The following is a 24,718-nucleotide window of genomic DNA, read 5'->3' on the forward strand; positions in this document are numbered from 1 at the left end:
TTTGTGTTAAATAAATTTAATTCATATTGTTTTCTCATGGCCTCCTCATTTTCAGCGGGGAACTGGCTTATCTGCTGCTCAGAAGCTGCTTGCATAACACAGTCTCACCCCGTCAATATGTGACGCGGAGGGTATACCTTTCGCGTCATTTTTTGACGAACTGGGGACTTCAATACTATTACGTCCGTTGCATTCTCTTCTCCTATTTTCTTACCATTTTCGCGTCGGTTTAGGGTTAGATTACGCGAAATTAAACAGTGTACGCGAAATTAAACAGTGTACGCGAAATTAAACAGTTGTCACCTGGCGTTGGGGTTAGAAACAGTTGTCACCTGGCGTTGGGGTTAGAGTTAGGTTTGGGTAGGGATGTCATTATGTAAATCTAACCCTAAACCGACGCGAAAATGGTAAGAAAATAGGAGAAGAGAATGCAACGGACGTAATAGTATTGAAGTCCCCAGTTCGTCAAAAAATGACGCGAAAGGTATACCCTCCGCGTCACATATTGACGAATGGTCAAGTGTCGTCAAATATTGACGACATGGGGTGAGACTGGGTTGGCTTGCATAATATTTGCAAAGTCTATGAATCGCCATGTATACATAAAAGGCTAGTATTTAAAAAAAAATTGCCTTGTAAATAGTTTGACAACGGTATTAGCCGAACAATTACGTTGCTAATGCTAATCATTACTAGGCTTATTTCTCTTTAAGTTACCTGTTGTTGTCCTCTTGAAAATAAATCTGTAAGTTTGGCACATTTGGCAGCATCATCCTCCAATGGATTTTTTCTTCAACCTGTTTTTACGCCCTCCTCCTCTCAGACGCGTATTGTTACGGTAGGGCCGGCCCAGCCTACCGGAGAAAAGTTTTTTTGGACGTGCTATGGACCGAACCAACTCTATGGGAGGGGGAAACTCCCTCACATGGTACAACCCATGCAGAGGCTGCGTGCTGCAGTGTCAATGTGAAACGTGTGAAGTGTTTTTTAAGAGAAGATAGACTCACTAACGTGACAAATGTAAAAAAAAAAACTCGACCGGCCCAAAAGTTCTCCCGGTTCTCCCGATTACCCACCCCGGGCCTGGTCACCATCATTGTGATTCATACTCTGATTCTTGATATTTGTGTGTCTACATTATACAGTGGTTAATTTTGAGTGTCAGTGTTTTAAAATTCTTCAGAAAGACAAGCTGCTGTGAGAGAGCTGGATCTCATACTGTGGTATCACATTGCTAGAGAAAGATGCTTCTGATAAGTGTGCAAACAATAAATTAATACATACGTTTTCATATGATGATGTTTAGACTTTATTTACTGAACTGACCAAACGATTGCCCTCTGCCATAACAAACATGTCTTAAACACACAAAGTTATAGCAATCAAACGATTGAAATTGGTCTAGCTCACTTTTTAAGCTGGTCTAGCTGGACTTAGCTGGTCAGGCTGGAAGACCAGCTGGCCCACCAGCATGACCAGCTTTTTCATGCTGGGAGGACCAGCTTAGACCAGCTACTGCCACCTTATACCAGCTAAAACCAGCTACCAGCTTATGCTGGTTTTAGCTGGATTTTTCAGTAGGGATCTTCAGACCACATATTCCGCACTGAGCGTTTCTTTTCTTTTGTTTACGTCGTTTTGAACGTTTTTAAATGCAAAGCTTATAATTAATGGCACAGCAGCGGCTGGTGCAGTCGACATGTTCGCTGTCCTCTAATGTTTGGCCGTGTGCGCGGAGCAGATATGTAGTACGCAGTGTTGTAGTCGAGTCACCAACTGTCGAGTCCGAGTCGAGTCTCGAGTCCCAGTGTTCGAGTCCGAGTCCAAGTCCGAGTCACCAAAGAAGAGTCAGAGTCAAGTCCAAGTCGAGTCACCATTACCAGAGTTCGAGTCCGAGTCGAGTCTCAAGTCCCCAGTGTTCGAGTCCGAGTCGAGTCTCGAGTCCCGTATTAGAGTCTGAGAGTGCCTACATGTCTCCACTCTGGGACCTTCAAAAAACTGATAAAATGTATTAAAGAGGTTCTACATTAAACAAAAATGACACCACTGTCACGATTGCAAAGGGAGTTTATTTATTGATTTGACATATACACTTTACAACGCCATCAAAAGCATGTGTTTACTTCTATTGTTGTGAACTTGTGATTCAGAACTAGCGTAGAAAATTTACAAATTGCATGTTTAATCATGCTGCATTTTCATGTTGCATTTTAAAAGCATCAGATTTGAAAGCATGGTACTGCTCAATCTTGCACGGTGAGGCCTCATCAAAATGCCTCCATGGCTAAACACCCTTTCAATGGGTGCACTGGTGGCAGGAATACAGAATACCTGAGTGGCAAGCTGATAGAGTGCAGGGAACTTGACTTTGTGCTGCTGCCAAAACTCAAAGCATGGGACTGAGTCCTGCTCGGCGATCAGGTCAAGATATGCAGTCAACTGAGCATGGACAGACGGCTTGTTAGTTGAGGAGGGAGTCTTCCGATAGTGGGAGAACATTTTCAGCTTCTTCTGAGGGGCCTCAGGAGGAGATGCTGCAACATCACCTACCCCTGGCTCTGTTGCAGCGGCTGATGATGGTAACTGTTGTTTCTCGCCTTCTGCTTTGATATACTCTGAAACAAAAGAAGGCAGGAGAGGTATGGGTAACACTTTACATGATGGTTCATTAGTTAACATTAGTTAATGTATTAACTAACATAAACTAACAATGAACAATCCATTTGTTTCTGTATTTGTTCATCTTTCTTAACGTTAATAAAAATACAAGTATTCATTGTTGTTTCCACATTAATATCAACAAGATTTTAATAAAGGATTAGTAAATGATGAAATTAACAAAGATTAATAAATACTTTATAAGTGCAGTTCCTTATTAGTTCATGCATGCTGACTAATGTAGTTAACTACATTAAACCGTATTGTATAGTGTTACCAAGGTATTTTATAAATATGTTATTAAATAGGCTTACATAGTAAATGTGGACATAAAACTCATAAAGGTTTGTAACTCACTTGTCTGCATAAAAAAAAACATTTCTCACCTTTAATTTGACTTTTTAGTTGCCCTTTAATGCTATTGTCCAGCTGCACATCATGTTCTAGCCACTGGAAACCAAATGCTGGGTCCAACACGGATGCTACAAAGTAGGCAATGGTGAAAGGAAATTTGGTGGGACCTCTTCCTTCTTCTGGCTCACATCCGGGCATCATCACTGCACTAAAGATCTCTGTAAACCTTGCTTTCATGGAGTTCTCCAGAGCTCTCACCAGCGGCCCACAGTATCTGACTCTTTCTCTTACTTCCTGCAGATGACTGTGCAGAGTGAGGACACAGGGCACAACAACACTGACAGTGAAAGTTTTCTCTCCCTGAGTCAGGTTGGTTGCCTCTAAGAATGGGTCGAGAACTTCGATCAGTTCTTTAAGCTGAGCATATTCTCGCTGTGAAAGGATTAGACTTTTGTGCCCCTCTGAGTCCAACACATATGCTAGCATTTGTATGTCAAAGTTCACATATGCCTTCACTTGCTTCAAAGTAGAATTCCATCGCGTAGCATTTGCTGTTGGAATCGTTGCATCACCGAAGGTTGCTTCAAAGCAGTCTTTAAATGAGGTGCCACTGTGAAGGAGGTTGGCGGCACGGGACAGTTGGATAGGGTGCCTGACAGCCCACTGGCTTCTCTCAAACCATCTTTTATGACCAACTGCAGTGAATGTGTGAAGCACGACAGTCTCTGCATCTTACAGTTTTCATCCAAAGTAGCATTGACTGCCTCTTGGTCTTCTGGTGTCAGATCTTGCCAGATTTCATCCTCCTGCTCTGGCTCTGCAGCCTCATCTTCCTCTGGCAGAAATCTGGCCTGGAATGCTTTCCTCATATTGGATGCATTATCAGTGATGACAAAGTTGATCTTATTTTTAATTAGATATTCTTCAGCACAGCATTCAAACATCATTGCAATCTTTTCTCCGGTGTGTTTGCCATGGACTCTTTCGCAGGTAAGAAGATATGACTGAAGGCTGAGTGCATGGTTTACCTCGGTCACTGTGTGCGCTGTCACTCCAAGGAATGAACGCATCTTACGATCACTCCAAATATCTGTAGTAACAGCAACACTCGATGCTTCAGCCAGCTGGCACTTTATCTGTTCCTTTTGAACTTTTACCATTCCTGGAATGGTCACAGACGAGATAGTGGATCGTGCTATAGGCCTATACCGAGGGTCCAGGACATGAAGGAAGTGCCTGAAGTCCTCATTGTCGACAATGGAGAGAGGCAAGCAACAGCTAATGATAAGATCTTTCACAAGGGCATCACTTATAGCCTTTTGACGTGGATGCTTGGAGTCATAGATCCCTTGTGGTCCAGTATGGAAAAATGATGTAATAGCACTCTGATCTGAAGCAGCTGGTGTCAAATGTGATGCAACGGAGGCACAGTATTGTTGGTACCTAGCGGAAGAAATTATATACAATTAAGCCAAATCAAGCAACATTTTCAGGCACTCTTTCTTACAGCTAGAAATGTATATGATATCACTAGAATTGTCTTTGACCTTAGTTAAAATCATTGTTAACTAGCTGTGGCACAAGTATATTTATTTAATCGTTTAAATATTTGTTTTATATATTTCTAATATATAAGTAACATTAAAGGATTAGTTTACCTCAAAATGAAAATTTCAGTGGAAAAGATTATACGTTTTTAAGGAAACAAGAACAAACTGAGTTGGCATTGAAGTCCATTAAGAAAACATCCTGAAATTATTTTCTTTTAAAAAACTATTTATTTTCCACTGAAGAAAAAAAGATCCTGGATGGCAGTGGGAGGAGTACATGATTAGGAAATTTCCATTTTTGTGTGAACTAATCCTTTAACACTAACAGAAATACACTCAGCGAAAAAAAGAAACCTGCATTTTACAGGACACTGTATTTTAAAGATACTTCAAACGTAAAAATCAATACGATATGCAGAGAGAGAGAGAGAGATTGTGTGTATGACCGAATGATTTAACTTGTGTGTGTGTGTGTGTGTGTGTGTGTGTGTGTGTGTGTGTGTGTGTGTGTGTGTGTGTGTGTGTGTGTGTGTGTGTGTAAACCCCTGGTCAGAGCCTGAATCCACCCACTGGCAATATTTGATTAATGCAAGAAAAGTGGTAAGCTTGAACCTGCTTACGTCACGAGTCATAGACCCAACATCCAATAGGAAAATTCAACTGCAGTAGCCACCGTTCAACCTGAAGAGGGCAGCACTCAGACGTTTTTACACCATATATTGTCGTTTTGAAACACTTTATATCAATCCAAATGTCAAAAAACATACTAGCATCAATGAACAGCACTAATAAACCATCATTCTTACAGATCAGTAACTAAAAAAAGTTGGATTAGGGTTTAGTTACTCTTTAAGTTATCAACAGACAAAAATGCTGTAATCTGAACCAGACATACATTAACCCTAGCTTCTTCTGTTTGTTATACATTATATGCATTCGTCAATAACATTTTTTTGAAAAAAGCAAACGTTAGCCAATAGAAAGCATTTTACTTACTTTTCTGGGTGCATCCGTGAAAGGTGTCTGTTAAAGTTTGAGGTTGTCCCAGTCTTTTCCTCAATTGTGCGATTACACACACAACATTTAGCGCTGCTCTTTCCAGCATTAGAAGCAAAATTCGCGTAGGCGAACTTCACGATCCGGGGCACGTCTTTCTGCATTTTACAAATCTAAGCATTTTGCCCGCGAATCATGCATCATGCAGTGCACGAGCGTAAAAGTGAGTGACGTCAGTGAGTGTGTTGTCAAGCAAAGAGAGCGAGAGGTAGCAGTGTCTGTGAAGGGAGATCGCGACCGGTCTTGGGCACAAAACAGGAAAAGTGTAACACATTATATAATTTTGTATAACATATTTAGTCAAAAACAAAGTGATGAATCCTCAAGTCCGATTGTATATATCCTCGAGTCCGAGTCCAAGTACGAGTCATCAATCCGCGAGTCCAAGTCGAGTCACAAGTCCAGAGAATGGATTCTCGAGTCGGACTCGAGTCCAAAGAATAGTGACTCGAGTCGGACTCGAGTCCGAGTCCAGGACTCGAGTACTCCATCACTGGTAGTACGCATAGACAGTAAAAGAAATGGACACAGCGACCCCATTGGATTCAACGGAGACAAGTGAAATCAATTAGAAGCATGCACTTCCTGGTGGTCGAACGTACTGCGCAAACTCAAACTGAGATTGATGATGTAGATGTCTGTCTCTGTAGAGAAATCCTGCTCACAGAACCATACAGGTACAAAAAGGGCAGTGTTGTTGACAAGGGCAAGGCCTGGTGAACTATAGCAGACACACTGAATTGCTCTCAAGATCTTAAATTCAGAGTTACGCAGAGGTCAGTGAGGGAGAGATTTAGCTTGATTCAGACGAAATACAAGGCCAAAAACAATAAAGACGAGAAGAGCAGTGGAACATCTGCAGAAATAACAGAACTTGATGAACTCATTAAAGAAATAACATAGAAAGAAAGAGCAGCTGAGGAAAATAAAACGAGTGATGAGAGTACGAGGAAGTTAGAGATGGACAGGGCCAAAGCAGAAGAGGCAAGGAAGAAGGCCATGGAGAGGGTTAGCCAGACCAACAGAAGCCTTGGGCTTAGAGAAGCCAGACTGAGAGGGTTCTAAGAGAAAATGAATTGGAATTGAAAAAATACAGTTGAAGAGCAAGCAAAAGCAGCACAACAAACACAAAAGCAGACAAGTGACATGATGCAACTAATGCAACAGCAAATGCAGACTACGCTACTTCAGTAACAGCAAGGGCAAGCATTACTTGGCCTCATTGAAAATTTGCCAAAGAAATGATTGTTATTCTTTTATTAATTCTTTATTTCATTCATAAAACATTTCAATGTATAAATCCTTCTATTAATAAGAAAATATAAAATCTGTTAACATAAAATAGCATATTTTAATAACATGTTGCTAGTAGCCTATAGTTCATGTATATTGTGTGTTTGTGTAAACTAACTATATTTGTAAACTTTATTTTTATTAATAATAAAATAAAAATGTGTTATTATAAAATGTCTCATTCTTTTTAAATACAATTCCGTTTTTATATTGCGTGTTTGTATACTATGTTATATTTATTTTTTCATACATAGGCCTACATAGCACTGTGTAGTTGTGCAAGTATGTGCTACCTCATGAAAAATAGTCATGAATGTGTGCAGGCTCCAAGTTAAAAAACTGCAATGTCTGATTACCGTACAAACAAGTTAGTGCATTTCTTAAAAAAGCAGATACAACATACAATTTTCCAACACTACTCAAACCAATTTTTAAATTCTTTTACAGTTTTTCTCATGCTTTGGTACATTTCTCAGATCAGAATTGAAATTCTCAAAACTACTTGTTCAATTCTCACATTGTGTCACTTGTGCACATCAAAAAAGCAGTTTCTCATTTCTTTGAACAAGTTGCAAATGCTTTGGTACATCCATGCAAATGATTATTGACAATTCTCTGCTTTTTCCTACATTATCAGTTGCTTATGTCATGTTGATCAAAATGTATTATAATGGGTCTCTGTTGAATAGTCTCACCCCCCAAAACATTTGGGCATTAGTTCATAGTATAAGTCTTTGCATGCAAAATGGTTGAACAAGTTGTCATAATACAGGGTTTGGTCAAACATATTTTTGATACATTTCCATTAGACGTTTTTTTTTCTAAATCTGTACTGAATTGGTAAATTGCTCCCAGGTGAATCTTGACTTTATCTAACAGACAGAAACGTGCCCCAGCAAGCCAAAACCGAGACGTTGAAATGATGGCTAACTATAGACCCAATAGTAACCCACTTCTACCCTAAATAACCCTGAATTTGGTTACATGCCATTTTTGCCAAAATAACTTGAAGATGTATGATATTCCAACATGTATAGCAAAGTCAACAGCTGTTCAAGGTATTAGCTTTCATTTCTTTTACATATTCTAAAAGTATACGCATTGTCTATTCTTAGACGTCTATTAGACTTTCTCTGGCAAGCCCAAAGCAGTGCATGTACAGTTTCCCCTAAAGATATTGTTCTATGTTCACATTTCTACTTTTTTTTTCTTTGTGCTGTGTAGTGATTTCTTTTCCTTTATGAAATCTCAATGACAAGGTTTGTCAACAAACTATAGTACAAACAGTAAAAGTGTAAATGTAAATTTTGTCCAGTCTCTTGCAATCAAACTCCCACATAACTTACACTAAGGTGTAAATTACAATTTACAACACTTGTCGTCAAAACCTTTGCCATATTTTACATCAGAACATCACTTCAAAGAGTAAACTGTTATATTGACAACATGACTAAACAATTTGACTGTCTTATCCGTACACAATGACACATGTAATTGTCATTCTGATGGCACTGACATGTTCATTGACACAGATATTTACTTTTGAGAGATGAACTAAGTATTTTGAGTAAAATAGTGGCTTTTGCAGGTTATCCATGGTGTTTTGCTATTTGTACGAATTGTTTTGAGAACTGCACTTGAGAACTGTAAAAAGCGTATATGTACTGAAACACACATCACATGCTTTTGATCTTGTTTTTTTGCAGAGGAAAGGAGCAGAGGTGAGGCCGAGGATGACAATGAACAAGGGGAAAAGAAGGACTGCGGTAAAGAAGACAAAGAACATGAGAAGATCACTGTCAGTTGCTTCATGCAGTGGCTTACTGGTCAGGGACATGTTCCCATTACTTCCACACAGAGAGAAAAATTCAAAATACATTTAGAGTTTGATCATGACTGTCAACTGCGATATGGCCAACATAGTGTATGCTACCCTATTGTAAATGCATGTTCATGTAGCGTGACACTGCCTACACTAAGGTGACCAGACGTCCCCGTTTTCCGGGGACAGTCCCGTTTTTTGGTGTTCTGTCCCCGACTGAAGCTGTCCCCGGAAATGTCCCTGTTTTACAGCATTTCCAAAACAACCAGCAAATACACTGAAAAACCCGATCAACATAGATAGCGTTTGTAGTACCAGACCGGAGCAATCATGTAATTATTATTTTCACCAGCAGAGCGGGCCGCGAGCTACTTATTACTTGCGCACGCCATTGATTTAGCGATGAAGAATTTACAACGAGACACATGAGAAAGCATCATTATCATCAATTAAGTTGTCATAAGATATGAAAACAGTCAAAGTTATGGGGGCTTAAGGTACTAACTACTCATGTTAAGTTAAAATAATAAACCAACGAAGTGAACTGATCACAGTATGCTACGGAACATTTGTTTTGTGTAGGCTAAATATGTTTACATTTTGCATGATTCCTTCTGTTTTTCACGTTTATAATGTTATGAAATCAGCTAAAGTAGTACCTTAGAAGTCATTTTTGATGAGGTATGTCTCTTGTGTAAAAAACGGGAGAAAATAGATTTTTAGGCTACAGAAATTGTCCAATAAATTGAATTAGAAACACTGCAAAAAATGACTTTCTTATAAGTATTTTTCTCTTGTTTTCAGTACAAATACAAAAAAATTCTTAAGTCAAGATGCATTTTCTTGATGGGCAAAATGACCTAAGAATATAAGTCTAATTTTCAGACCAAAATATCAAATAACACTACTTAATTCAAGAAAAATATTTTTGCATGTTTTAAGCACAAATTCACTTAAATTAATTTTTTTTGTCTCAAAGCTAGATTTTTCTCAAAGCTAGAAAATGCATCTTGTTTTAAGATTTTTTAGATATTTGTACTGAAAATAAGACAAAAATACTATTAAGTAAGAAGAAAGTCATTTTTTGCAGTGAACCCACAACAATAAAAAAAGAAAACTTTTTGTCCCCATTTTTTAAATTCATAGATAACAACAAATGAGATTTTAATGATATTTTCACCATTAAACTAGGAAATGTCCCCGGTTTTCATTTAAAAAATCTGGTCACCTTAGCCTACACAGCACCTAGGGACTTACACAGAGTTCGTTGGCATTATGAGACAGGCTGTGAGTAATAGCAGAGAATTTAGTCGTTTGTGAGACTGACTTTTTGTAACGGTTATTCATTGTACTGGGTATGCTCTGTTGCTGCGTTTTAAATAAGTAATACCCTTTGGATATTTTACTGTAGTTTTTTTGGTTTGTTACTGACATGTACCGCCACAGAAGCAGCCAAGATTGCTGTCGGTTGTTCTGAAAGTTTTATTCATAACTGATAATTGTTACTGATATGCAGTAAGCTTTAATGCAAAATAAATCCAAAGTTTTATGCTCGTTTAGCATTTTGGTCTTTTTTAATTTACACTGTATTTGTTAAAACAAACTCCCGGCAAATTAAATACAGTTCTTTAACAGGGATGTTAGAACCAGTTGAATTCACCAGGTCTTCAAGAGCCCTTAACCCATCTTGACTCAAAGGGCATTGAATTCAGGGGAAGGGGTAGGCATTTCATAAAGGAAATGCCAATGTTCAGTAAGGGGTTGTTTATATTAGGTTCAATGTTGAGTGTGTGTGAGTGTTTGAATGTATGTGTAAACCTGCATCTATATAATAAGGTTTCTCCTCTTTTTTATTTTTTTTTATTATTTTCCCTTTTTATTTTTATTTTATTATTATTCCAGACATACTTGAATAACGTTAAAATTGTGTATGGAGAGGACTAAACAGGAAACTAATTTGACTGCTAATATCACAAGTTGGAATGTCAGGGGACTGAGGAAAATGACAAAATTAAAACAAGTATTGAACAGGATAAAAGACCTAAAATCAAAGATTATCTTCATACAAGAATCACATCTGACCACAACAGATATACCAAGGCTAACAAAAAGATGGCCTGGCCAGGTTTTTCATGCCTCCCTCAATAGTCAAGCTAGAGGGGTGATTATTCTTATACACAAATTGATACCATTCAAAACAATAAAAGTCACCAAAGATCCACATGGGAGATACATTATAGTACAGGGCTATATTTTGTCACAGAAAATAAATCTTATTAATATATATGGACCTAATGATGATAACCCGTCCTTTTTTGAAAAACTATTCCTGACCATGTCCACTCTGGAGGGCCCATGCATTATAGGGGGAGACTTTAACTGTACCCTAGATCCGGTTTTGGACAGAACCACTCAAACTGACAACACCCATACAAAAACCAGAAAAATACTCCATACTTATATACATGACCTTAGACTATATGACATCTGGAGAATTAAAAACCCTAATAAACGGGAATATTCATGTTATTCTAGTTCATATAAAAGTCATTCTAGAATTGACTATTTCCTAATATCCGTAGAGTTACAGCCTCAGGTTAAAAATTGCTGGTATAATAGCATTGTAATTAGTGATCATGCAGCTGTGTCTATGGAAATCGAATTGGATAAGATAGGATATAGTCCAAAATGATGGAGATTACAATCATTTTTGTTAAAGGATCCAAATTTTGTCAAATTTATAGAAAATTCTATAGACACATATTTTGAATTAAATAAGGATGAAACTACAGCTAGTATAAGATGGGAAGCCTTTAAGGCCTACATAAGGGGAGAAATTATAAGTTACACCAGTAACAAAAATAAGCAATATAAACAAGAAATACAGTCATTAGAAAAACAAATAAAAAAGATAGAGAGTGAGTTTTATCATGACAGAGATCCAATAAAACTAAAAAACCTTAATAGTATGAGAGCTAAATACGATAAACTGACAACTGAAAGAGTGGCTAGGAGTTTAATGTGGACTAAACAAGCATATTATGACCAAGGTGAAAAAGCAGGCAAACTACTGGCCTGGCGAATTAAGAAAACACAGGCTGAAAGGACAATCCATAGTATAAAGTCAAAAACAGGTACTCTAACGACTGACCCCACAGAGATAAATGATAACTTTAGAGAATTTTATGAGCTGCTATATAAATCTGAATACAATGGAAATGAAGAGGCTCAAAATACTTTTCTTGACCAATTACAATTTCAGACATTATCAGAGGAAGATAAAGCAATACTTGATAATCCACTAACAATAAAAGACATTTTAGATTCTATAGGAGATATGAATAGTGGCAAAGCACCCGGGCCAGATGGACTGCCAATAGAATTTTATAAAGAATTTAAAAGTAAATTAGTACAGCCCCTTCTAGATATGTTTTATGAATCATATGAATTGGGTGTACTTCCAAATTCATTGAGAGTAGCTACTATAACTCTTTTATTAAAACCAAATAAATCTCCAAATGAATGTTCTTCCTATAGGGGAATTAGTCTCATGGGATGTGACATCAAGATATTATGTAAGGCCCTGGCCAGGAGACTAGACATATATTTACCTAAATTGATAAGTGATGACCAACAAGGTTTTGTTAGAAATGGACAAGGTTACCACAACATCAGACGGGTCCTAAATATTTTATATGAGAAACACAACACTAAAGACACAGCAATGTTAGCTTTAGATGCACACCAAGCATTTGACAGAATAGAATGGAATTACCTCCTGGAATTGCTTCCAAGATATGGACTGGGTGAATCATTTCTTCAATGGATTCGACTATTATATACAAATCCCATGGCGCAAATTTTAACTAATGACAACATTTCAAAACCCTTTAACTTACTGCGATCAACAAGACAGGGATGCCCTTTGTCACCACTACTTTTTATATTAGCAATAGAACCTTTGGCAGTAGCTGTGAGATCACATGCCGGAATATCAGGCATTAGAATTGGTGGAGGAGACCATCTAATTTCTTTATTTGCAGATGACATTATATTTTTTCTGACAAATTTAAAGAATAGCATTCTCAATCTGACAAGATTATTAGAAGACTTTGGGAAATTCTCTGGATACAAAATTAATCATTCAAAATCTGTATTAATGTTTTTAAATGAGGAAGAGAGGGCAAACCCCCCCATAACAACACCATTTACATCAACTACTGAGGGTTTTAGGTACCTAGGTGTTAAAATCACTCCAGAACTTAATAAAATAACCTCATCAAACTACAATCCCCTGGTAGATGAAGTCACTAAATTATTAAATCGATGGTCTAATTTACCAATATCCATGATAGGACGAATCAATGTTATAAAAATGACAGTTTTACAAAGGGCATTGAAATTCTGGAACAACAACTCCCAAATCTTCACAGGCATCGTATGAAGCTGCTGTGTCCCAGTCTAGATCTGGCTCTTCAATGTCCTGGGCAGGGATGCGATTTTTCCGTATAAATAAGGATTTCCGTATTTTCGGACCTTGATGGGATTACCCGTCTGAATCGCGTAAATCCGATGAGGTTTTTTTTGTGACGGGGTGGGGGGGTAGGGTTAATCACGCGCGTGTTGTATGCCCGTGTTGTTGCAAGCAAGTGCTGTCTCAGTATGCCTGCGTTGTCTGTATGCGCGCGCTGTCTTTGTGAGCGAGCTTCGCCGTCATCCAACATGGATCCCAGACGTTTTCTGTGTTCTACGTCATACACATCAGGCATGAAAATCCCTCACCTTTTGAAGAAATTCGCCGTTTTGAAGCCAAAAAAGGTGACCCACGTGAATCGTGTAGATTCGATGAGAAAACATTTTCGGGGGCAGAGGGGTATGCACTCGTTGTTTGTAGAAGCGCCCTTCCCCTTCATCCAACATGTATACCAGACATTAGATTTATTTGAGTTCATGCTCTGCTGCAAAAACCAACAGGCAGCCGCAGGTGACATCAACGTATCATGAGAGCGAATTGAGATGTCATAAGGAAGTCTGCTTTCGAAAGGCTCTCGCGCTACTTTTATGTCATCCGCATTTCTGTGTTCTTCGTCATACAAGCTTGTTGAAGATGCGTAGAGCGACTGCCTTCGGGATGTAAAGTCAACACAAAGCGCTGTAAAACTATCATTGTTGAATACTAAGGCATCAATCAATTAAAACAACACATATACACAGACTGACATTGCAAAGTGACCTAAAAGATTTTTTGTTGGAATGGACTTGAACGGATTATGGACATACTCCTCGCTTGTAAGTCACATTGGTCTAACTAGTCTACGGCTGTAAGTACTTAAATGTAAATATGGTAAAACTGCAAAATATTGCATGAAATGCTGTAATAAGAACATAAAGACATACTGTTACAATTTACAGTTACATTTAAGCGATATTAGACTATTTGAGCGACAAAGATGCTAAAGTGAACTGTTTTCAGTGCGCATACGTGCATAAACTCCAAAGCCCACGCGCGTTTCAAAAATCACGCAAACACATCATTTCTTTGGGCTTGACAGGAGATATGCGCAAAACTATATTGTAATATCACAGTCTCTGCAAGTATTCTCACGGTGTTAAAGGGACAGTTCATCTTATAAGAAATACTTATGTTTGAGTCATTATGTTAATCAAACTACAAGACAAAAGGAAAATCACTTTTATAGCTTTAAAAATATCAATTATATTTAATTTATAGAATGAAAACAGTGTTATATATTAATTTAATACCGTTTCTTTACCTAACCAATACTGTTAGATCATCTTACTTTATTTGTAACTTTGTTCTTTTCTATTTTATATGCTTACAATTTCTTGATTTGTTTTCCCAAATCACTTTTTTGCTTATCTGAAAATTATTTAACCCATGACTCAAAAACCATAATGCAATTCATTTAACCAGTACTATATTGTAAAATTTATTCATTTCAAATTAAATGTAGGCCTTCAGGTCCACCTTATTCCAAGGCCAACTTAAAATTGTATAACCTTGCGAGTGATAGTCAGATTATGGCAAAATAAAATTATTACAGATGTAAAACAGTAAGGGAATGCTACTTGTTACAGCTTTCCACATGTATCAATCCATTTAATTAAACATGGTTTCTGTTAGTCAAATGTTTACATTTTAAATTTGAAATCTAAATTTTCCGTCAGAATTAAATAATTGAAATAATGGTCATAATGTATTTTCTGCGTATTTTATGGTGTGCATTTTGTTTCTGCCCACGTGAAGGGATGTTAAGTTCCTTCCTTCTTTTTTGTCCTTGGCCAATCACATGCCTGCCTGGGGTTTAGAATTTAAGCACATGGTTAAAAATCTACTTCATACATGCATTAAAAGCAGTTGGCTGACAAACAAACGCAGGGCCACAATACCTTGTAATTCTCTGGTTGGTCAATGGTTTTGTGCATCAACCCAATCTGCCACAGCTGCTCTGGACTTCGATTCCCTTCTGAGGAGAGTGGATGGTAATTCCAAGCTTCTGCAAATGTGTCCAAGTCTGCCTGAAGTCTTGGGAGAAAACTGTAGTGCACACTGAAAAGGTCCTCAACCACAGATAAGTCCAGCAATCCTTCTGCCTCAAGGGAGTGCAGCATTTCGGAGTATTTGTTGGTAACCATGACTCTGACTTCACGCCAAAGGCGCTCAATCCTGTTAGATATGGAATAAGACAAACTTGTCTCAAAAGTAATGCTATGAATGAGACATTTAAGATAAATTATTAAGCATAAAATTTTGTGACTTAAAAGCTACCTACAGGTATGTCTGATTATTAAAATGAGTTTAATTATAGTAACTTCAGATAGTTTAACTTTACCTCTGATTATGGACACTTTTACCAGATATGAAACTACCACGGTCAGTTCCTCTTGAAGAAAACATGAACCTGGCTATTTTAACATTCTCTACTCCTTGGTCTCCCCTGACCCTAATAAAAAAAAAGATTTATAAAATACATTAAAGGTATACAACTCAGATGTGTTTTACTATACTTACCTAGATGATAGACCAAATTTTTGGATTGCTTCTGAGAAGAACTGGTATGCTGTTGATGCCTGGTTGTTGTTTGCTGCATCCAAGTACATTACCTGCACAAAGAAAGTAAAAGAACAGTAAGTGTAAATATAACTAGAAGGAAAAAAACACATTGGAGATGATTGTATTTTTTTTTAAGTAACAAAACATACAACAACCAAATACAAAATAATAACAACACAACAATAATACAAATAATGAAAACTATTTACACAGGGGTATTGCGATAAAAAAAAAAAAACGTCATTTCAAGGCTTTACAATAGTCTATAGTCTTTTTTGCCTTGGAGTTCCTTACACCCTCCAATGATTTGAGATAATGACAAAGTTCAAATTTAAATTGTACAAAACTAGGTGTATTTTTTGCCCAACGACATTTATGGATGTGATATTTCCCCAAAATAATAAACAAATTAAGAACAAAACTAATTTTCTTTTCTAAAGGCTTGTCATAGAAAAATATAATATTCTTATCCTCCAGAGTAATGTCAATCCCAGAAACCTCCTTAAAAAAAAACTCCAAAAAATTTTAGGACAAATACAATCCAAAAAAACATGACAAATAGTCTCCTCACTCAAATTACAAAAAAGACAATTCAAATCAATATCTTTCTTAAAATTCTTTATGACCTGATTTACTGGGTTAATACAGTGAATAATTTTAAATGAAACCTCACGAATCTTATTAATGACACAGTATCTTCTGGAAACCATAAAAGCCTCTTCCCAATTAATGTCCTGAAAACGTGAATTCCAAAAACTTTTAGCTAGGGGTATTTTCAATGAACGACAAATTTGTCTAAGAAAACTATTGTTGCATTTTTTATCAACAATACTTATACCCTCTAACCTCAAATTAAAGTCAAAGGTTATATTTAAATCAACAGCATTAGCTGCACGCAACAACTGAAGAAGACCAGAAGGTATTGCATCAAAAACAACTGCATAATCCTTTGCAGATATTGGAAATTTGAATCTATCCAGAAATTCTCCATATGAAAGTAAATGACCATCATGGCGAAACAACTGTGTCACCAATAAAATATTGTTATTTAACCAATATTCCAGAAAAAGTGTTTTATTCTTATATTTGATATTTTTATTATTCCAAATCAAACATCTATGGGGAGAGAAATTGTGTTTGTATGCCAGCATCCAGGATAATAAAGCTTGCCTATGAAAGTTAGACAGCTTAATGGGGATTTTATTAATATCAAAATTGCAATTGAGGAGAAACTTAATACCACCAATTTTGTTGAAAACTAAATTTGGAATATAATACCACAATTTGTCATTAGATTTGATACAATGCTGAATCCATTTAATTTTAAAAACAGTATTAGAAACTTCAAAGTCTATAACATTTAAACCACCTTGCTGAAATGAATTACCTAATATTCCTCTATTCAAGTAATGTGGTCCATTCTTCCAAATAAAATTGTACACTTTCTTATTAACTAGATTAATAATTGACTTTGGAGCATCTAAAACCATTGCTGTATAAGATAATCTAGACAACCCTTCAGCCTTTGACAGCAATATTCTACCAGTCAAAGATAAATCTCTGATTAGCCAAACATTAAATTTCTTTTGCACTTTATCAATTAATGGAAAATAATTTACGTCAATTCTTTCCTTTTGATCTTTACATATTATGATCCCCAAATAAGAAACTTGGTTTTTCATTGGTATTCCACACAATTCCCCTACACCATCAGGTATGTCTTTTAAAGGGAACAATTCACACTTATTAATATTTATAGTTAAGCCAGAGACTGACGAAAACATATCTAAACACTTGAGTGCTGCATCTATTTCTTTGTCATTTCTCAAAAATATGGTTGTATCATCTGCAAGCTGTGAACACTTTATTTCTTTGTTGAATAAACGAATACCTTGAAATGGGTTATTTTTAACATGAAGACACAACACTTGCATAACTAATAAAAATAAGAAAGGAGCTATAGGGTCCCCTTGTTTTACACCTCTAGAAATGTTAAATCTGGGAGTTGTACCAAAAGGCAATTTAATAGAAGCATTGCAGTCGCTATACATTGTACGAATTGCTCTAATAAAATTATTACCAAAGCCAAAAAAATCAAGAGTATCCATCAAAAAACATGGTCTACAGAGTCAAAGGCTTTAGAGATGATTGTATTGCATGCTACTTTTCAGGAAACTGAAAAGCATACCTTCCTGGAATAACCATCCACACCACCAAATATTATAATGTTGTACCTACAAAAAAGGTGTTAATTTTGTTGTCATTTTTGTTCCTTTATGTTTCTTTCCATTTTATTTAAAATAACTTTGTACATTTTTGTTTTTAAAATGTTTGTATAAACTAAAGAAATATATCTCTTCCAGGGTACTGCATTAAGATAATCTAGTAAAAACCAATAAGCTTACAAATCTTTATTGGAAAGGACATAATATTTTATACTTGCAATGTACAATCACCCAACCCAATATCACGCAAATACGTGACTATTTCACGTATGGACCAACGTGAAAATGTCACGTTTTGCCGGGTTTGAACGTGAGCATGTCACGTTTTCTGTTTGTGTCACTTTCCTTACCATTGTCGCTTCGGTTTAGGGTTAGATTTACATAAAATGACATCCTTACCTAAACAAACTCTAACCCCAACGTCAGGCGACAATTGCTTAAAGTTTAGAAAATATAAAAGAATAAGTCTTGTATCTTTTTTTATAAACCAATACTTAAAGTGACAAATACTTAAAGTGACATATAACACAAGCACCAAATCTAACCCTAAACCAAAGCGAAAATGGTTTGAAAATAGGACAAAAAAGTTGAGGGTAACACTTTAGAATACGAATCCATTATTAATGAATAACTACACAGGAACAAATGAGTAATTAAACAATATTAATCTAGTAACTACTGTTAACTAACACAAAACTCTGATTAACGTACTGGTAAGTAATAACACCCAGATGAATGTGGTAGTGCACTATTAACTTATCAGTAACTACTATTTTTTTCATACTTCCCAAAGAACTAATGAGAAGTTTCATAATTCATGCTAAACTAAACGATAACTAATATAGGACAAATGACTAACACTACATTAACACATTTACTACTGTAAACTAATACACAAAACTGTTTATATTATCAATAGGTAAAAGCAGACTTGTTCTCATTGAATCATTAAAAGACTACTGGAACTTATAGATTCATCAACCATCCAAATGCCTATACACAGAGGCGCACCTTGTCAACAGGCAAGGCAGGCAACTGCTTGGAGCCCCGAGCCACTAGAGGGCCCCCGAGTTTGTTTCTCGGATGGCCAGCAACACCCGGTAGATGAAAATAGATACTCAACATGACTGCATATCAAAATTCCGATTGGATGGAATGTTGATTGACATTGGCTTAGCCCAGTCAAAATCCAACCCAGGTGAATAACTTGCCAGTTTCGAAAATGAACGTAGCGAATGGGTGACGTTGTATCGTTCAGTCGTGCTGTCGCAGTTGATCCGTACGGATCACAACCCACGGTTTGGCTCGCATGTGATTGCCAGATTAATACACTCAAGTGATTTAAAACAATTTAACCGCAAAAAGGCGCTAAAGTGAGCAGCCCTCTGTACCCACATGTGGTTTAATGTGTCCGATCCAGCTTCAGTCAGGCACGTGCCCCAGTGTAAATCTTTTGTGCCCTGGTGTAAATCTCAAGTTTAAATTTTAACAGTTAACTAGTGCAACCCTTTACAAAGACAATCGCGACAAAACGGATCTATATGCAATGTAGTTACACAATTTACGCTTGTAAAAGCGACGAAACAGTCGCAATGACGCGTGCACGCACATATTCATGTCCGCGCGCGTCTTTGCGTTCATTCGCGCACAACCCCATTCAAAAGACGCCGCGCGAGTGAGTTAGCTTATGAAAACATGACGAGACTAAAGGAAGTTTCTAAATAACAATGCTAATCTTATTTTGAGTCGATCACTATTGGCTTCTGTAGATGGACATCAAAAATGTTTTGTGCAAAGCAGGGAAAGGGAAGAAGAAAGGAGAGGTGATGAGTTAAGGGAGGTAAGACAAACTACATCCTTACTCAGTCAAGTCTCAAACATTAGAGGAAATATCTCAGGGAAACCTCTTGTCAAGTCTTTAGAATTGCATTGTTGCTGAGAAAATCAACAGATGTATGTGTTACACTGTTCTGTATTTTCAGATATGAAACTAATATTTAACTCTAGGACACTAACTTACATAACAGTTAGCAGTAACTATGACTGAGATTATTTAGTAGCAGTCATAAAATGACTGGTTTCTTAAATATAGAAAATATCGAAAAATAGAAAATATTTCTCTGCTGTCATTATTTCCAAACATGTTATGCCATTTATGCATCCAAACATGTTAATAATGTTAGGTATGATGAGGATTATATGTATCTTTCGCAGTAACTGTTGCACTGTAGAATAGTGGGTTAAGCAAAGGACATTGTAACTGTTGCACTGTAGAATAGTGGGTTAAGCAAAGGACATTGTATAGAAGTATTGCACACTTCTTGCACACAGGAAATTTTCTGCTTGGGGCCCCCATAGACCCTAGAATCGCCTCTGCCTATACAGTGATTTTTTTTCTTACCTGTTAAAAAATATGTTTTATGTATGGCTTCAAGCTCATATGTGAATAGTCTGTGAATGGTTAAGATTATCCCCTTTAAGATTAGCTTTCCATTAACTACTATATGAATAACGGTAACCCGCTGGTAATGACTCAAGTGTTACTACATCATTCTAAAGTAATTACAAATTTTTGGGATCAGTATTCTAAAGTGAAGGTCATGGTAACCCCCTAGTATGACTCAATTGTTACTACATCATTCTAAAGTAATTACTAATTTTTGGGATCAGTATTCTAAAGTGAAGATCATGGTAACCCGTTAGTAATGACTCAAGTGTTACTACATCATTCTAAAGTAATTACACATTTTTGGGATCAGTATTCTAAAGTGAATATCATGGTTACCCGCTAGTAATGACTCAAGTGTTACTACATCATTCTAAAGTAATTACAAATTTTTGGGATCAGTATTCTAAAGTGAAGATCATGGTAACCCGTTAGTAATGACTCAAGTGTTACTACATCATTCTAAAGTAATTACACATTTTTGGGATCAGTATTCTAAAGTGAATATCATGGTTACCCGCTAGTAATGACTCAAGTGTTACTACATCATTCTAAAGTAATTACACATTTTTGGGATCAGTATTCTAAAGTGAAGATCATGGTAACCCGCTAGTAATGACTCAAGTGTTACTACATCATTCTAAAGTAATTACTAGTGTGTTACCGTGATCTTCACTTTAGAACACTGATTCAAATCATACATAAAACAATGATTATAAAATTATTATCAAAAATATATATGTGTTTGGCAGACTGTACAATGCACTACTTAATATTCCGGTAATAATCACCTTAGGGCAAATAACCAATGCCCAGGGACCACGAGGACAGTAAAGAGCCAGAGTCACAATGTACAATTTCTCAAGTGTATCAGTGTATTTTAAATATGAATCATTGAGCATAATAAAGCATTCAAATAAATGAACAAAACAAAGTGTAATCCTGCATAACAACAATAACAATAATACAGAAATAACAAAGTTAGATAAAAAAAACTATTAATTGGAGATCTGGTAATGAATAATGAAAAGCAATAAAATGATTAATAGCAAAGTCCCAATAGTTTCAGGGAATGTCTACTTGATGTAACCCGTCGAGTTGAAATAGAGATGCTCATCAGTATGGTGGAAATCCTCACGTGTAGAGTTGAACAGGTGTACCTCAGACGTGTTGCTTTAAAAATGAGCGGATTGGAGTTCATTGTGATGATATTCTGTTGTTGCTCGTGACATCCGGGATTTTTATGTATGTCGGTGTGTGTGTAATGTGGTTCTAAAATAAAACAAAGCGCCATTTGTAAGAGAATCGTTACTTTATAATATTGCTCTTAAAAGGTTAAACATGTGAGACACACATCTGATGTATAAATATATAAAACATTGCAGCTATGTTATCCAATTGGAATAAATTAGGGCTGTCAATAGATTAAAATATTTAATCGCGATTAATCGCATGATTTCATGAGTTAACTCGCGATTAATCGCAAATTAATCGCACATTTTTATCTGTTCTAAATTTACCTAAATGTAACACTTTTCACGTTTTTAATGCTCTAATCAGCATGGATTTGTATAATATATATGCTATATGCAAATGAAGTCTGCAACAGCCTGTTTACATTTTCAACAGAACCATCAGCCATAGTTTTATATATGATTTTCCCCTAAGAAGTCCTTGTTCTTTCTCCATTTCTGTTTGCTGCTGCATCATTTGTGACATGTGCTGGCAAATTCAGTTGGGATGAGCAAATTTAAAAAAATGTGTCATTTATATTTTAACATTCTCTATTAAAAAACTTCAAAACAATTGGAACAATTGTTGGAATCTGACAAAGCATAACAGAACTACACCTGTTTACGCAAAGCAAAAACATATCAATGTGTGTTACATATATGTTTTTCTTTTATTGTTTAATTTTGACATTGAGACAGACTGCTTTAAGATACTGTAGGCTAATGCAACGGTTTGATATAATGTTACACTTTTACTCAACAGTTAACCAAACATTCACTTCAGATATAACAGATTATAGGTCATACCTACATGAATTCTTGTCAAAACAGATATTTTTAAAACTGTAATTTTTTGTTAGATGTCTATTTATATCTGGGTCGCGCACTCGCGTGTTTGTGTGCATGCGCTTCAGACGTCTGCGTCAGACATCGCTTTTGAGCCTTGTCACTCTTAATAACTCTTTTAACATCAATCAGATCCCGAACTTTATCTCTCTTAATAATTATTTTAACATCAATAAAGTCCTGCAGTTTATTTTCTATAATTTCTGAATGCCTTAAAAACGAAACTAAAAAGTGAAAGAAGACGCATCTTTGCTTTATATGGATTTGGGACGGTACACGTGCAGATAAAAATAATTTTAGATGTTTAATGACCATTTAGAGCATTGGATTCGCTAGACGAGAGCTTAATGTTCTTATTTTAATGAAAAGCTCCGCCTCATCTAGACAGCGCCGGTCACTTGCTGCGTCTCAATTCATCCAGCTGTGGGACAAACAGAAATTGCGTGTTGCATTAATCGCGCGTTAATAAAATTAGTGCCGTTAAAATGAATTTGCGTTAACGCGTTATTAACGCGTTTATTTTGACAGCCCTAGAATAAATACTTACAACAATATACCCGACAATACTTCAGATAATAAGATAAGACCGAATAATAAGCAAGAGTGACTTACAATCTTTATTGAGGCACACCATTGAGACTCGTCATATATACGCAAACTCGGATGCAATAATACACCATCTGTAGTCCATCCAACACGAAACCTTCTCTTCGCTCATCACTCTGTTATTTATTCGCCAGTTATGCCATCAATCTGTGATATTATAAACTTTAGAAAGACAGCACATGTACCTTCCTCCATTGCCACAGCGGATCTCGCGTTATTTCTCTCAGAACGCGCGAGTCTCGATACTTCAGCATAACCACGCCTACTAGGCGCAACCAATACCGAAGCGACAATGGATTAAAAATAGGAAAAAGCAGTTGTGTAACCAATACGTGATAATCCACGAAAACAGGAATTCATTATAGGATCACGAAAAAAATAATAAAAAAAATATGTGACTATATCACGAAACTTTGTGTGACTGGGTAGTCTTTTGCACACACTGTATGTATGTATGGAATTTAAATGGTTGATGAATCTATAAGTTCCAGTAGTCTTTAAATGAGAACAAGTCTGCTATTACCTATTGATAATGTAAACAATCTTGTGTATTTGTTTACAGTATTGAACGTTTTAATGTAGTGTTAGTCATTGGTCCTCCATTAGTTGTCGTTTAGTTTGCATGAATTATAAAACTTCTCAGTAGTTCTGGTGGAAACACCCATCATTTTTGCAATCTAATGCACGGGAAGGTTTGTCTGCAACATCTCCGCTAACTCTTCTCTTTCAATTGCAAATCTTGGACGTCCTCTCAGACCAACTGTTACATCCACCATTACATTTGGAGCTGTGGAATATGGTGGTTGTTTGACTAGTTCAAACAGTGCCTGCAGAGCCTGGATGATTTCATTTGGAATTTCCACATGTCTTGAGAGAGCGTGAAGAAGGTACAGGTGGTGGCGCGACAAAAACTCCATGTAATCCCAGTCAATATGAGATCTCAAGAGTGCCCTCTCAAATTTTGAAAGAAGCTTTTCCAAAAGATGCCTTCTCAGTATTTGCTGCAGAATACAGAGGAATAAAATGTGTTTAAACTTATGAGGATCAATTAATATGTTGAGCTTATAAAATGTAACTTTATATCGCAAAAACATTTTATGGCACCAATAACCCAATTAGTACAAAAATAAATCAAAACCATAACCCCATGCGAACATAACATACATCTTTAAAAAAAACAGTGTGTCTTAGATATAAAAGACATTTCTGAATTTGTTGTGTTTCAGAGGGGATGTAACCAAATATGCTATGTACTCTAATTAGATTTCTGAAGGCAAATCTGCTTCTTGTGCAGTATATACTACAGTAAAGAAATTAATATACTTTGTGAATGACGTTGCACAATACCCTAAAAGTGTAGTCAGAAGCGAACTTCTTTTTGCATTAAATGAAAAATACAACCACTCATAACTTACAGTACAGTAATACATGATCAAAAAACAATTAACGTTAAAACTCTACATCACTTGATATGAACAGCTAATTTATACTCAAATCCTCTTGAAGCAATTGTATATGCTGGCAAATGGGTGTTTAATACTAACAACTATTTTTA

At 36.3% G+C, this 24,718-nt stretch overlaps 2 protein-coding genes and 1 long non-coding RNA gene across 3 annotated transcripts; all 3 read right to left on the reverse strand.

Annotated features, from left to right (window-relative positions):
• Nucleotides 1-1,755: 1,755 nt before the first annotated feature.
• LOC129423734 (uncharacterized) lies at nucleotides 1,756-4,058 on the reverse strand. The gene is made up of 2 exons (XM_055180177.2): nucleotides 3,045-4,058; nucleotides 1,756-2,615 (listed from the first exon to the last, which is right to left on the reverse strand). Exons 1-2 carry the CDS (start codon nucleotides 3,496-3,498, stop codon nucleotides 2,182-2,184), a joined length of 888 nt encoding a protein of 295 aa, XP_055036152.2. The 5' UTR covers nucleotides 3,499-4,058; the 3' UTR covers nucleotides 1,756-2,181.
• Nucleotides 4,059-13,117: 9,059 nt separating this feature from the next.
• Nucleotides 13,118-18,158, reverse strand: LOC129446333 (uncharacterized). The gene is made up of 5 exons (XM_055207283.2): nucleotides 17,997-18,158; nucleotides 15,767-15,858; nucleotides 15,588-15,698; nucleotides 15,145-15,421; nucleotides 13,118-13,216 (listed from the first exon to the last, which is right to left on the reverse strand). Exons 2-5 carry the CDS (start codon nucleotides 15,853-15,855, stop codon nucleotides 13,118-13,120), a joined length of 576 nt encoding a protein of 191 aa, XP_055063258.2. The 5' UTR covers nucleotides 15,856-15,858; nucleotides 17,997-18,158.
• A 3,173-nt stretch (nucleotides 18,159-21,331) lies between these two features.
• On the reverse strand, nucleotides 21,332-23,744 carry LOC141369163 (uncharacterized). The gene is made up of 2 exons (XR_012372730.1): nucleotides 23,170-23,744; nucleotides 21,332-21,751 (listed from the first exon to the last, which is right to left on the reverse strand). It is a non-coding gene; the product is annotated as an uncharacterized lncRNA (long non-coding RNA).
• Nucleotides 23,745-24,718: the final 974 nt, after the last annotated feature.

The sequence above is a fragment of the Misgurnus anguillicaudatus genome, chromosome 12 (genome assembly GCF_027580225.2).
Source record: "Misgurnus anguillicaudatus chromosome 12, ASM2758022v2, whole genome shotgun sequence".
In the NCBI taxonomy this organism is placed as follows: domain Eukaryota; kingdom Metazoa; phylum Chordata; class Actinopteri; order Cypriniformes; family Cobitidae; genus Misgurnus; species Misgurnus anguillicaudatus.

Coding starts and splice junctions, on each gene's coding strand:
- LOC129423734 (XM_055180177.2), bottom strand. CDS start 3,498: ATGCTAGCATATGTGTTGGACTCAGAGGGGCACAAAAGTCTAATCCTT. Junction 2,616..3,044: donor ACTAAAAAGTCAAATTAAAG/GTGAGAAATGTT, acceptor CTTTTGTTTCAG/AGTATATCAAAGCAGAAGGC.
- LOC129446333 (XM_055207283.2), bottom strand. CDS start 15,855: ATGTACTTGGATGCAGCAAACAACAACCAGGCATCAACAGCATACCAG. Junction 15,699..15,766: donor AAATTTGGTCTATCATCTAG/GTAAGTATAGTA, acceptor TTTTTTTATTAG/GGTCAGGGGAGACCAAGGAG. Junction 15,422..15,587: donor AAAAGTGTCCATAATCAGAG/GTAAAGTTAAAC, acceptor CATATCTAACAG/GATTGAGCGCCTTTGGCGTG.